This window comes from Gobio gobio, assembly GCF_949357685.1.
Source record: "Gobio gobio genome assembly, chromosome: 1".
Lineage (NCBI taxonomy): Eukaryota > Metazoa > Chordata > Actinopteri > Cypriniformes > Gobionidae > Gobio > Gobio gobio.
In genome coordinates, this window is record NC_137097.1 from 41,525,750 (window position 1) to 41,540,630 (window position 14,881).

The following is a 14,881-nucleotide window of genomic DNA, read 5'->3' on the forward strand; positions in this document are numbered from 1 at the left end:
TTGAAAAAGTGCGACGTGACTTGGACCAAATGCAAAACTCCGGTGTGGGATCACGTCTGGTTTGTATCGCTCACCCTTGTTTGCCAAGTGCCCTGTTGAGAAACTGATGGTGTGTAAACCTGTCTCTTTGTAGGGCCCTGACAGAATTGCTGAAACAGCCAGGCGAGGCCGGGGGTGTGGACAGAGGAGGAGGCCACCACCCGATCGGATCTAATGGCATCTCTGGCAGGTCAATGCGCACCAACAACGGTGAGTTAGAGGCCATACGTACATCTACTGTAGAGTCTCGGCTGAGCTCAATCACATGGGCTCACAGATAAAAAGAACATCAACTGAAATATAATGAACATGAAACATTCAATGCTGGGGTAAAAAGGGACCTTCATATGTTTCTTGCATTTCTCCTTCCGTCGCCAATTTCTAAGATATGAGCCCTGTAGATTTTGGCACATGAATGTGAATTATTGATCATGTAACTATTTAAATATGTGTGTTAAAATACTTTCTCTATCCCAGCTTAAAATGCAGTGACAACTGTATGTAGAAACATCGCTCTGTTTGTTTGAGCAGCCTTTCTAAAACTAAAACTGTTAAATCATAAAGATTTACAAAATGAGAGAACCGATGTCATACTTACAGAGCAGAATATCAACCTAAAGTTGGGCTCTTTTGAGTTATACCAAAGTCTTTTTAAGGCAAGTCATTTCATTCGGTGGCCTTCTTTGGAGCGCCTCTTGGGCAGCTATTTCAGTCATGCAAGCGCAGCTCCTATCTCTTTGAATGGGGAAATATCAGATTATCAAAAGCAGTTCACCAAGCTTATGATGAAAGTTCATTTTTAAAATCACCAATGAAATCTGACAACAACCGTTCCATAAATAGAGTTTCCAAACGCTCAATTCACACGTCTCTGAAGCTTCTAACGGCAGCTGCCGTGACGCAATGACTTTGCCAGTTGGCTCTTTTATTCCACCATATTGGGCATTGCAATTTCTCCTACTCATAGTAATACGAGTGCACCATCTTTCTATATATAGTCTTTGCTTATGTTGTTGATGAAACCTTAGCAAAAACACTGAGGCTTTAAAGGCTATCACCTTTTGACCCTGTGAGGGTAATGAACTTGAATGAGGGAGTAATAAAATTTGCGGATATGAGAGATCCTACTGCTGCTCCCTCTCAGCCTTGCAAGAAGGAAGTGGCTCAACTGTGCTAATTAAGGCATAATTAAGAAACTTCAGCCAAGACCCGCTGATCAAGAACACACTGTCCTTCTGTCTGAGAATTAGGGACCCATTTATCTCTCTATCTCACACATGCACTTCATCACAGGTGTGAGTATTTCTTGAGAGTGTGAGAATTTCCACTGTGTCAGTGTTTCTTCTCGTACTTCTTTTATCTTCTTCCTTTTCTAAATCCAGCTCTTCATTGAGTGTTTAATTAAGTGCTCATTAAACCAGCTTGATCACACAAAGAGTCACAAGGGTCTAAGAACGATCCATCTGCATACGCACACACACAACCATAGAGTCGTGACAGGTAAACCCATGTCGAAACAGGTGGTCAGGAAGGACGGATGGATGGAAATTAGAGAAGGAGAAATGCAGTGATGAAGATGGAGTGGGATGATAAACTTCTAGAAAAGTAGTTTCTCAAATAGATCTGTGAAAGTATCCAAGATTGACTGCTAAAAATAGGCCTAAATAAATATAATTATAATTGACAAAGAGCACCAACATTGAATTAATTCTTTGATTAATATAATCATAACAATGCATTCAATAATTATGTTGACATTATTGTGTGATAAAGTCTCATTTCGGTTCATTAGCTTAACATAGCAATCTAGTTCATTTCAACAAAACAAAGACAAAACAGCAGTCTGGAAACATTATGCATAGAAAAATATATAATAAATATGTATAAATAGAAAAACTAATTATTTATATTTATAATACGGGGCTATGAATGCTTGAATCTAAATGGTTGACGAACATTCTAAGGTGTGCAAATGATTTCAGGGAAACACACGGCAGAGGCATTACAGTTCCATATCACTACTCCAAATGATTTCAGTTCTTTACAGCCGACAACAACAAAAGTACCAAAACCCACAACAACACTGACTAATCAGATAAATGGAAATAATGTGACGTTTTTGTCCTATTTTTTACTCTGTTTTTTTTTTTGCCAAAAAATTACAGTTTCTGCCAATCTCATGTTAATCTTGAGTACCTATAGAGTAGTATTGCATCCTTCATCTCCGAAGAGTCTTTAGTTCCCTTTCGTTCAGTCACTACGACGTACGTTAGTGACTAACGAATGGGGGTTTCGCTTAGAAGCCAATCATCTTCATCGTATTCAACAGCGCCCAATGGCAGTGCCAATGCCATGGGCATGCGGAATTTGCATGCGTAACTCCGCCCCACCTCGTGGGTATATAAGGAAGTACGCTGCGAACATCGCATTATGTTTCTGCTTTGGAGCCAAGAGGATCTCTTCACTCCTACAAGCCTGATCTGAGTCATCGACAGCTTTCGAGACGAGCAGCTTTCCAGAGGCGTTGGTGTTACGGCGCGTTCCAGTGATCATCATACTGCCTGCCTGCTGATCTGCGCAGTGGTCCGCTAGACAGCTGGTGTGTGGTCCCTGGGCGCTTCGGCGTTCTCTGCGAAGCTTCCTCTCATAAAAGAGCTTACACGTGACGCGTCCTTTTCAGGATGTCTCGTCCGTGTACTTCTGGGTGTGGTCGGTTGCTTTCCTCTTCTGATGGGCACGAACACTGTCTGATATGTTTGGGCTTTCAGCATGCTCAGACAGCGTTCGCGGATGAGTCATGTTCTCACTGCGGGAACATGACCATCGCAATGTTGCGGTCAAGACTCCATGACCTTCGTACTGAAGTGAGAGTCCCCTCTACCACACCCCGATCTACTGAGTCCCAGAGGCCCAGTACTTCGGCTGGTGGTCAGGGTGACTTGACGGTTACGGTGTGGAACAAAGCCCCGACGCTCATGCCTCGGGCCACACCCCCGTCTTGCACATTGCAACCCGCGAGTGTTCAGATGCAGATCGCGGGGCCGGCTCCGGCCCCCCCGCGCATCTCATTTGGCGCTCCAGAGGAGGATGCGATGTCGATCACCGCATCACAAGGTGGGCTCGAGTCCTCTGGAGATGATGACTCGGCTGTGCTGCCGCCCTCGGGCGTGCCAGCATTGCCCGAGTCAGATCCAGAGCTGACAGCCATGTTGTCTCGGGCAGCCGCGAGTTTAGGGATCGAGTGGAACCCTCCACCCTGTCCCGAACGCTCAAGGCTCGACGATTGGTTTTTGGGGGCTCGCGCTGACACCCGTCAGTCCTTGCCCTCAATACCTTTCTTTCCCGAGCTGCATGAGGAACTCACGCGGTCCTGGAAGTCCCCGTTGTCTTCCCGTGACCGTTCGGTGACTTCCTCCGCCTTCTCCGTCCTCGATGGGGCGGCAGCTAAAGGGTACACTGGGGTCCCTCCAGTTGAACGTTCTGTTGCGATGCAACTGTGTCCTCAGAGCGCTTCAACCTGGCGTGGTGATCCTAAGCACCCCTCCAAAGCCTGTCGATTCACATCAACCTTGGTGTCGAAATCGCACAGAGCCGCGGGGCAGGCTGCCGCTTCGCTGCATGCCATGGCGATCCTCCAGGTCTACCAGGCCAGGATCCTCAAGGACATGCACGAGGGTGGAGTTGATCCGGGGCTCTTAAATGAGCTGCGTGCCGCCACCGACCTCGCTCTCCGGGCGACGAAGGTGACCGCACGCTCCCTGGGTCAAGTGATGTCCACAAATGTGGTCCAGGAGCGTCACCTGTGGCTGAACCTGGCCGATATGCGGGACACCGAGCGAACCCGGTTCCTCGATGCCCCCATATCCCAGGCCGGCCTCTTCGGCGGGGCGGTTGAGGACTTCGCCCAACAGTTCTCAATCGCCCAGAAGCAGACTGAGGCTATTAAGCACGTACTGCCCCGGCGGCCAGCTGCTGCCTCCACCCCGCCGCCGGCGCAGTCAACTCAGTCTGCTCCACGCCGAGGACGCCCTCCTAAGGCTCCCGCCCCTCCCACCCGGTCCAAGCAGCAGCCTTCACCCGGGCCGGGTCGCGGAGGAAGCCGTAGGAAGGCGTCCAAGTCCCCTCAGGCCGCCCCGCGCCCCGCTAAACGCCAGGCCAAGCGGCGCTCCTGAGACGGACGGCTCAGGGATGGGAAATTCTTTCAAGGAGATGGTAGCAGGACCACTCCTTCCCCCGGTGGAGGGCCGGGGGAGAATCCTTTGTTCAGCTGCTGGCCCCCGGGTCAGCAGCACCCTATGTTGGTCAAAGAAAGAATTAACACTCCCATCCCTGAGCCCACAGAGTCCGGTGATGACGGTGCGCGCCACCCACGGGTCCCGCCACTCGCATCCCACTCTGTCGCCAGCCTCCTGGCAGAGCAGACCCCGGTGGAACGCTGGTCCTTCCCTGGTCTCCTCTGTCAGGACGCAGCTGTCAACCGTGCCCCCGCACCGGGACGCCCCACAGCCTCCCATGTCCGGGCCGGTGACGCTGCATCGCTGCAAGCCCACACCGGGTACGTCTGTACACCGTATAACCCCGCTGGTGCAGTTTCTGGATGTCTGGCTTCAGCTTCCAGGGCTGTCCCGCTGGGTCGAGCGGACCGTCAGGCGCGGCTATGCGATTCAGTTCGCACGGGTTCCTCCCTGCTTCCAGGGAGTCCGTTCCACCATGATCGGGGCCAACGCCCCCGTCATGCGAGCGGAGATTGCCACCCTACTGGCGAAGGGTGCGATCGAACCTGTCCCTCCAGCCGAGATGAATTGCGGGTTTTACAGCCCTTACTTCATTGTACCCAAAAAGACCGGTGGGCTACGGCCAATCCTGGACCTGCGCATCCTGAACCGTTACCTTCACCGGTTTCCGTTCAAGATGTTGACAGCGAAACGCCTTTTCGAATGCGTTCGTCCACACGATTGGTTTGCAGCGATCGACCTGAAGGACGCCTACTTCCATGTCTCCATTTTGCCTCGACACAGACCGTTCCTACGGTTTGCTTTCGAGGGGCGGGCATATCAGTACGCAGTTCTACCATTCGGGCTATCTCTGTCCCCTCGCGTCTTTACGAAGATTGCCGAGGCAGCCCTTGCGCCCCTTCGGCAGCACGGGGTCCGCATCCTGAACTACCTCGACGACTGGCTCATACTGGGTCCCTCTCGAGAGCAGGTTTGCGGACACAGAGATCTGGTGCTCCATCACCTAGCCCGTCTGGGCCTTCGGGTCAACTGGGAGAAGAGCAAACTTTGCCCCGCGCAGAGGATCTCTTTTCTCGGTATGGATATCGACTCGGTCGCCATGTGCGCGCAGCTTTCGAGCGAGCGCGCGCAGTCTCTGCTGACTGCCCTTCGACAAGTCGAGGGCCAGAGTGCGGTTCCACTGAAACATTTTCAGAGGCTCCTGGGGCATATGGCATCTGCAGCCGCGGTAACGCCGCTCGGATTGCTTCATATGAGACCGCTTCAGCACTGGCTACGCGATCGAGTCCCGAGATGGGCATGGCGGTCTGGCACGCTCCGGGTACTAGTGACTCGGGCTTGCTTACAGACACTCACCCCGTGGTCGAACCTCAAGTTTCTACGGACCGGAGTGTCCTTAGAACGAGCTTCCAGGCATGTTGTTGTGACAACAGATGCATCATCCACGGGCTGGGGTGCCATGTGCAATGGACAAGCAGCCGCGGGCTCCTGGACAGGACCCCAGCGCCTTCTGCATGTCAATTGCCTCGAGTTACTGGCTGTACGGTTCGCCCTGCACCGCTTCCGAGCGTTGCTGAAGGGTCAACATGTGCTAGTCAGGACAGACAACACGGCCGTAGTAGCGTACATCAACCACCAGGGCGGTCTACGCTCCCACCGTATGTCTCAACTCGCCCGCCATCTCGTTTTGTGGAGTCAGAAGCGCCTGAGGTCCCTTCGTGCTGTCCACATCCCTGGAGACCTGAACTGTGCAGCCGACGAGCTGTCACGGTTTCAGCCTCTCCCCGGAGAGTGGAGACTCCACCCCCAGACGATCCAGCTGATATGGGAACGGTTCGGCGACGCACAGGTAGATCTGTTTGCCTCCCAGGACTCTTCCCATTGCTCCCTGTATTATTCCCTGACCGAGGGCACCCTCGGCACGGATGCACTGGCGCACAGCTGGCCGTCCGGGCTACGCAAGTATGCGTTTCCCCCAGTGAGCCTTCTTGCACGGGTACTGTGCAAGATCAGGGAGGACAAGGAGCAGGTCGTCTTGGTCGCCCCGCTTTGGCACGGCCAGACCTGGTTCCCAGAACTCTTACTCCTTGCGACAGCCCCTCCCTGGCCTATCCCTCTGAGACCAGACCTTCTGACTCAGAGACGGGGCACCTTTTGGCACCCGCGTCCAGCGTTCTGGAAGCTCCACGTGTGGCTTCTGGACGGGACACGGCAGGTTTGAGTAGCCTTCCACCTGCGGTGGTCGCTACCATCACTTCCGCTAGAGCTGAGTCTACACGACGTCTCTACGCGTTGAAGTGGAACCTCTTCGTCACATGGTGCTCTTCCCGCCAAGAAGACCCCTGGAAATGCCCGATCGGGTCCGTGCTATCGTTTCTCCAGGAGGGGGTGGAGCGAAGGCTGTCTCCCTCCACCCTAAAAGTGTACGTGGCCGCAATATCTGCCTACCACGATCTCCTGGGAGACAAAAAGGTAAGTCAGCACGACCTGGTCATCAGGTTCCTGAGGGGAGCGAGGAGACTGAATCCTCCTCGCTCTCCTCTCGTTCCCTCTTGGGACCTCTCAGTAGTCTTAAGTGCTCTGCAGAGGCCTCCCTTTGAGCCTTTGCGGTCGGCCGAGATTAAGTTCTTGTCTATGAAGACGGCTCTGCTGACCGCATTGGCCTCGCTTAAGAGGGTCGGGGACCTGCAAGCATTTTCGGTTGACGAAGCGTGCCTTGAGTTCGGGCCGGCTAACTCTCACGTGATCCTGAGACCCCGGCCCGGATATGTGCCCAAGGTTCCTACCACTCCGTTCCGAGATCAGGTGGTGAACCTGCAAGCGCTGCCTTTGGAGGAGGCAGACCCAGCCTTGGCATTGCTCTGTCCAGTACGCGCTCTCCGCGCCTACGTAGACATGACGCAGTGTTTCAGGACCTCAGACCAGCTCTTTGTCTGTTATGGTGGAGAGCGGAAGGGAAGTGCTCTCTCAAAGCAGAGGTTGTCTCACTGGGTGGTGGACACCATTGTTTTGGCTTACCAGCAGCAAGGTCGACCATGTCCCCTTGGTGTGAGGGCACACTCCACCCGGAGTGTGGCCTCCTCTTGGGCTCTAGCGCATGGCGCCTCGCTAACAGACATCTGCAGAGCTGCAGGCTGGGCGACACCCAACACATTCGCCAGATTCTACAATCTCCGAGTGGAGCCAGTGTCCGACTTTGTACTCGCCCCCCCGAGGGGCCGGTAATGGACCACGCTCAGGTGTCTTCGCTTGCTCGCCATTCCACTCCCATGACTGGATACGTGCGATATGTTCCTCAGGTGAGCTCCCCGAGAGCCCTGAGCTCCTCCAGCACTGTCGACGCCGACATCAGTTCAGTCTGCCCTTTCGAGCCCAGACCCTCATGTCCGGCCAGGTGCTCCGTGTGCATGGTTCCCCTCTGGCGACCCCCACACGAGTATTCCCACCGTAAGCCTCCTCAGTGAGCAGGTGTCTTTCCCTTGGCAAGTCCCTGCCACCCCTAGGGTTAAAAATCCACCTTCGGCTGGTACCCTAGAGATCTTCCATATGCAACCCTCAGCGGGTCATATGTGTATTCTCTAAGTCCTCCCTACGGTAGGCACCTTGGCATTCCCTCACTGGGATATGCTTCCCAGTGTACCTTGGTAATCCTGTGATAAGTGGGAGTCCTAGGGCCTTAAGTGGCGGGATCTCACACTTACGCAGGGCACTGGATGACAGCTGAGTGGCGCTGTTTTACAGGTTCCCCCATTCGTTAGTCACTAACGTACGTCGTAGTGACTGAACGAAAGGGAACGTCCGGTTACGTATGTAACCCTCGTTCCCTGAGGAGGGAACGGAGACGTACGTTTCCTTAGCCACGTCAGCTGTGCTGCCTGGAACGCGAGGAGTTCAGTCTTGGCTCCTGCAGCAGTAACATAATGCGATGTTCGCAGCGTACTTCCTTATATACCCACGAGGTGGGGCGGAGTTACGCATGCAAATTCCGCATGCCCATGGCATTGGCACTGCCATTGGGCGCTGTTGAATACGATGAAGATGATTGGCTTCTAAGCGAAACCCCCATTCGTTAGTCACTAACGTACGTCTCCGTTCCCTCCTCAGGGAACGAGGGTTACATACGTAACCGGACGTTTTATCAGATTTATGAAAGACAGTACTGATTCTTTCCCAAAGCAGCCGAGCCATATCGTTTCACTATTTTCCACTGTAGAAAAGTGAAGCCGCCAATGTCCGAATATGGCACTGGCATCTTGCGCTAATTTGGGACCTGCGTCTGCGCAGTAGAGATCAGGAAGTAGAGCCGCGATATCAAGACCCTAACCACAAGCCCGAATATCTTAGTACGGTTTACTGCAGAACAACTCATTATGTCGGTGTGAAATATACAGCTACAGAAATGTAGAAATTAAAGCTAAAGCTCCAATCTCCTCCCGAAAAAAGTCAGTTGGTGCCTCAGTGACAACTTTGCTCGGAGAAGCTGTCAATTACAGCTGTTAATCATGATGTCACACGCCTGTTTTTATAGCATCAAATAACTAACTAGACCCAAATTTATTTAAAGAACGAACACTTGAACTAACATCATCGTGATAAAAAATACCTAAAATGACAGAAACAATCTTTGGAAAAAATTTATTTGAAGTGTAATTTGATTGTTTAGTTTGTCTTGCGTCCCATTAGAATACATGGAGGAGGTGGGGTTTATGAACTATACTGGGACCAGCCCCCTGGGGTGATCAAGACTCTTTGGCTTTGACTTTTCAGGACGTGTGTGGCACGCTTGTACACTATAAGTTTGTGTTGTTTACATTGGCTGCGTTCCACTCCACTTTTAGACACACATGTGCAAACTTCCCTAAGCACTTTCCCTCGAGGGAATCCCTGTCGCCATTTTGAAGTGCGTTCCACTTCGTGAAGTGGACGAGGGATGTTTATATGGACAGACCCTCGCTCCCTCGATTTTGACAGAAGGAGCGAGTCTGCTTCATATGTACACTTAAGGCAGCTCCATATACCACAATGCAACATGATTGGGATGTCATCGCATATTGCGTTTAATTTACTCCCCCACAAACAACTCTATGATATATATATATTTTTTATTTTATATTTAAAACAACCCAGACACACCTATATACATATAGAATGCTGCATAACACAATTTCGTAAGGGAAAAAAATAAATAATAAATTAACTCCATAGTGGATTCCAAGTGATCAAAGGTTTAGGACGTTCCAATTCAACCCATGCAAAGGTTCCGCCAGTAGTGGGCACTCATGCAACGTAAGCAATGACGCACATTCGAGTGAACGAGATGAAGGGAAGTTAGCGTGTGAAAGGGCATAATAAAAACAAACTGGAATGCAGCAATTATATGCACTTTCGCGCCGATTGCCAACAAAACACAGAAATTTGATGCCGTTTCACTTACCGCCTGCGTTTTCGACTGATGACCCGTATATATTTAACCTCTTTAGGGCGCTGGGACTGATCCATCTTTCAGTTTCAAAGAATCTGCAAATCCAGTGTCGAACCGGGCCAGGTTTATAAAACATTAAACACAAAAACATTTGAATGTTGAATGTTTTTAAAAACATTAAAAATATTCAACTTACACTGTGCACAACTCCGTTGCTGCCCCGGAAATACAGCAATCCACTGTTCCTTGCTGGATTCTTTGGTAAACTAAACAACGTTATCTTTCCCTCACAACCAAAAACACACTTCTTTGGTGACATTGTTTATTTCGTGGTCTAAAAACAAAATGACAGCGCTGTAGACGGCTTCCGTAACCTGAACAAAGCTTGTTGATGGGCATGCTCTTGCTCTGATTGATGTCCAGGAGAAGTGCCCATACAAGGAATTCTGCCCTTTATCATGTTATACAGGGCCATACTCGGAAAAAAAAAACTTTCCGAAATGTATACGAAACCTGAAGGAGTGTATTTGGAACAGAAATACTCCAACCAATTTTTTTTTAATCTTTGACCTTGCATGAACTCTTTAACAGTGTAAATAAGTCAGAATGCATGAAATAGCATTAGACATCCCCTTTAATCTCTCTCTCTCTCTCTCTCTCTCTCTCTCTCTCTCTCTCCCCCTCTCACTAATAACTGCATTAATCTGCTATCAGTGGCTCAAGCCTCCATTACTAGCTCTAAAATTACGTTAATTAGCATGCTTGGGATGAGATGCGTAAGATATTAGGGTCACACTTTATATTAGGTTGCCTCAACTACTATGTACTTACATCAAAAAAATACTTATTGTTTTCATATTGTATTGCAAAACACTCTGATATTGATACTGCTGATACTGAGGTGGGATACGGGTAAGGTTAGGGACAGGTGTGGTGGTATGGGTAAGTTTAAGGGTAAAGTTAAGGACATGTGTGGTGGTATGGGTAAGTTTAAGGGTAAAGTTAGGAACATGTGTGGTGGTATGGGTAAGTTTAAGGGTAAAGTTAGGGACAGGTGGGCTGGTATGGGTAAGTTTAAGGGTAAAGTTAGGGACATGTGTGGTGGTATGGGTAAGTTTAAGGGTAAAGTTAGGAACAGGTGTGGTGGTTTGGGTAAGTTTAAGGGTAAAGTTAGGGACATGTGTGCTGGTATGGGTAAGTTTAAGGGTAAAGTTAGGAACAGGTGTGGTGGTATGGGTAAGTTTAAGGGTAAAGTTAGGGACATGTGTGGTGGTATGGGTAAGTTTAAGGGTAAAGTTAGGGACATGTGTGCTGGTATGGGTAAGTTTAAGGGTAAAGTTAGGGACATGTGTGGTGGTATGGGTAAGTTTAAGGGTAAAGTTAGGGACATGTGTGCTGGTATGGGTAAGTTTAAGGGTAAAGTTAGGGACATGTGTGGTGGTATGGGTAAGTTTAAGGGTAAAGTTAGGGACAGGTGGGCTGGTATGGGTAAGTTTAAGGGTAAAGTTAGGGACATGTGTGGTGGTATGGGTAAGTTTAAGGGTAAAGTTAGGGACATGTGTGCTGGTATGGGTAAGTTTAAGGGTAAAGTTAGGAACAGGTGTGGTGGTTTGGGTAAATTTAAGGGTTAAGTTAGGGTAAGTTTAAGGGTAAAGTTAGACATGTGTGCTGGTATGGGTAAGTTTAAGGGTAAAGTTAGGAACAGGTGTGGGCGTATGGGTAAGTTTAAGGGTAAAGTTAGGGACATGTGTGGTGGTATTGGTAAGTTTAAGGGTAAAGTTAGGGAGAGGTGTGGTGGTATGGTAAGTTTAAGGGTAAAGTTAGGGACATGTGTGCTGGTATGGGTAAGTTTAAGGGTAAAGTTAGGAACAGGTGTGGTGGTATGGGTAAGTTTAAGGGTAAAGTTAGGAACAGGTGTGGTGGTATGGGTAAGTTTAAGGGTAAAGTTAGGGACATGTGTGGTGGTATGGGTAAGTTTAATGGTAAAGTTAGGAACAGGTGTGGTGGTATGGGTAAGTTTAAGGGTAAAGTTAGGGACATGTGTGCTGGTATGGGTAAGTTTAAGGGTAAAGTTAGGGACATGTGTGGTGGTATGGGTAAGTTTAAGGGTAAAGTTAGGGACATGTGTGCTGGTATGGGTAAGTTTAAGGGTAAAGTTAGGAACAGGTGTGGTGGTATGGGTAAGTTTAAGGGTAAAGTTAGGGACATGTGTGGTGGTATGGGTAAGTTTAAGGGTAAAGTTAGGAACAGGTGTGGGCGTATGGGTAAGTTTAAGGGTAAAGTTAGGAACAGGTGTGGGCGTATGGGTAAGTTTAAGGGTAAAGTTAGGAACAGGTGTGGGCGTATGGGTAAGTTTAAGGGTAATGTTAGGGACAGGTGTGCTGGTATGGGTAAGTTTAAGGGTAGGGTTAGGTGTAAGGGAAGTATCCACAGTGTAATTATAAATGTAACTACAGAAATTAATTACAGATGTAATTACATGCAGGTAATTTTTAAAATGTAAGTAAAATGTAAAAACATGTACGTACACAATAAGTGCATTGTATCAAATTATTCATTTAAAAGTTAGTACATAGTAGTTAAGGACACCTAATATAAAGTGGGTCTGAATTTAGTCCTGCACACAAGAGCGTTTAAGGACAAAAGCATGACAAATGTCTTGAAATGCAACATCAGAGCAATTTCTCAAAGTGTGGAAACCCTAGTATAAGCGGAATAACTGACTCTGGTCCATTGAATTATTAGAAAATAATGCACATCCGAGGTGTAACGGCCACCTGCATTACTACCCTGGGTGTGCATTATTTTATATATATATATATATATATATATATATATATATATATATATATATATATATATATATATATATATATATATATATATATATATATATATATATATATATATATATATATATATATGTGTGTGTGTGGCCTAGTTTTGAACTGTGGAAGAAGTCCACCACCTGAAGGAGTTTGAGAACCACTTTTCCTTGAGGGAGGAAAATGAGATTTGAGGAATCAAGAAAACCAATAGGTGAGGGAACCTGGCAGAGAAAAATAGAAGGAAAATGAGACCGAGTTTGAATGAATAAATAGTGAGTGAGAGAGAGATGGAAGGGAAGGAAAAAGACCTGAGGGGAGGAATAAAGAAAGAGAGAATGAGACAAGAGGAAAGATGAATGAGTGTGGGAGAGGAATGGTGTGGGTGTGATAGGCTGTCGAATGAAAGGAGAATTAGAGTGATGTTTAGAGAGGAGAATGAGAACTGAATGAAAGAACTGTCTCTCCCTCTTTCATCATCCTTCCATCCCAGTTTGCGATGGCTAGAATCACAGTTTAATCATATCTCAGGTTAGTAATAAACAATAAATTTAACTGGAGCTCAACCCACAGTGTTCGTGCTATGGACATGACTAATATTATGCAGCTTGTTAACGATGTAAGATTTTTGCAGTAAAATATCCAAAAACCACTAGGCCAGTATTATATATTTTGTTCAGTTGAGTACTTAGAATATCCCAAATGTTTCCAACTATTTGTAAATCGTGAGAAATTGCTATTTTAACCAAGGAACCGGGACGTGTGAGCTATGCGTTTGAGGGAGTCGCCTGTCGATTGCGTCATATCTGCGTTACCCTCGGTTTCCGGTTTTATTTAGCAGAAACGCTGTACTCTCACTGCAGTGTGAACAAATGTCATAGCAGCAGCCGAGCGAACGTCATAACTTCATTTTCAACACACTCAGGTATATCTAATACGATAAACAGAGTTGCGTTACCTCATACTCATGACTGGAAAAGAGGAAGTGGCGCCGGCAACGTGTCATAATAAAAGTCCCGAGGGCGACTATGCCATAATAACAGTCCCGCTCTTCAATCGCTCCTGCGGCCTTGCTCAGCTCCACAACACTCGGTCCTGCTCTGCTTCATACTACAGTAATGTCAATAATCGCATCCATGAACATGATTCCTGCCCGAGTCCTATCCCGATTCTTTCCCACCGGCTGTGAGGTGAAGACCACATGTCCCAAGACTCAGCGCTCAAACGTGGCGTCATCAAACTACGCCTTTGTTTTGAACAGGCGACCTCTAGTGTACAGAAAAGTTACATAGTGTAGCTTTAAGGAGATGTGTATTACATTTTCAACTTGTGAATGTGGTTTGAGCCATATCTAGAGACTTGGGTAGGGTCTTTTGACTTGGCCCAGTAAGCAACCACCCAAAACAACCTAGCAACACCCTAACAAACACATAGCAACACCCTAGCAATCACATAGCAACGCCCTGGCAATCACCCACAAATACATTAGCATCATGGTGGATAGTTTTGCATGGGCAAGAACATTTTCATAAGAAAAAATGCATCCAAGCATCCATAAATAATTGAAGTATCTTATTTTTCTTCTAGTCAGCTTTGAAGACAAATATAAGACCACAGCAAAATTATTTTAATTTGAACTACACATCTCAAAAAATGTGTATGCGTGATTGACAGCTTGCCTGTGACAGATGGAGAAATGTTCATGTTCATCTTACAGTAAATCTTACAGTTCATCTTTGCTGCCTGACCGAGCAGTCAACCGCCTCTGGAAGCGCCTTTAGGCAAAAACACTTCCGTGTTTCTTTTTTTTTTTTTTCACCTGCTCTGGAGAGATGCAGCAGACGATTTTACTGCTAACATAAGCATGTTTTCACTGGATTTCTAAAAATGCAGATCTTACGGGTCTGGCTGAGTGCAAAATGCTTCATATGTGCAGCTAATGAGTGCAACAGCATGAGTTGTCACACTGTTTGCATTTGATGATGAGACATTGTGTTGTTTGTGTGCGTGTACGAGAGAAAGACTCTGTGCCATATGTGCCAATCATGTTCTTGGCAGACAGCATGTGTGTGTGAGTGTGAGTGTGGGGGTGGGCTGAGGTGGGTTGTACTACAGACCACCCATGAAAGACACATCCATCACATCAAAAATGTGTGTGTGTGTTGAGAACGACGCGTCTCTCCATATGTCTGGGAGAATATTTTTATCAGTGTTACTGTAAAAGCAGTCTAGCACTAGTTGTACGAAAATAACACTCCATAAATATGATACATCTGAACAAGAATGGCAGCAGATTGAAGAAAAATTTATATATTTATATTTTTTGAGAGACATATCTGAGATCATAGATTTAATTGATT

The 14,881-nt window shown here is 47.7% G+C and overlaps 1 protein-coding gene across 1 annotated transcript in view; it reads left to right on the forward strand.

Annotated features, from left to right (window-relative positions):
- LOC307134370 (protein shisa-9) overlaps window positions 1-14,881 on the forward strand; it is a 102,278-nt gene that overhangs the window by 58,573 nt on the left and 28,824 nt on the right. Inside the window, exon 3 of the mRNA XM_079830067.1 lies at window positions 134-249. Within this exon, the coding sequence (XP_079686193.1) occupies window positions 134-249 (116 nt within the window). The remainder of the gene's footprint in view (window positions 1-133; window positions 250-14,881) is intronic.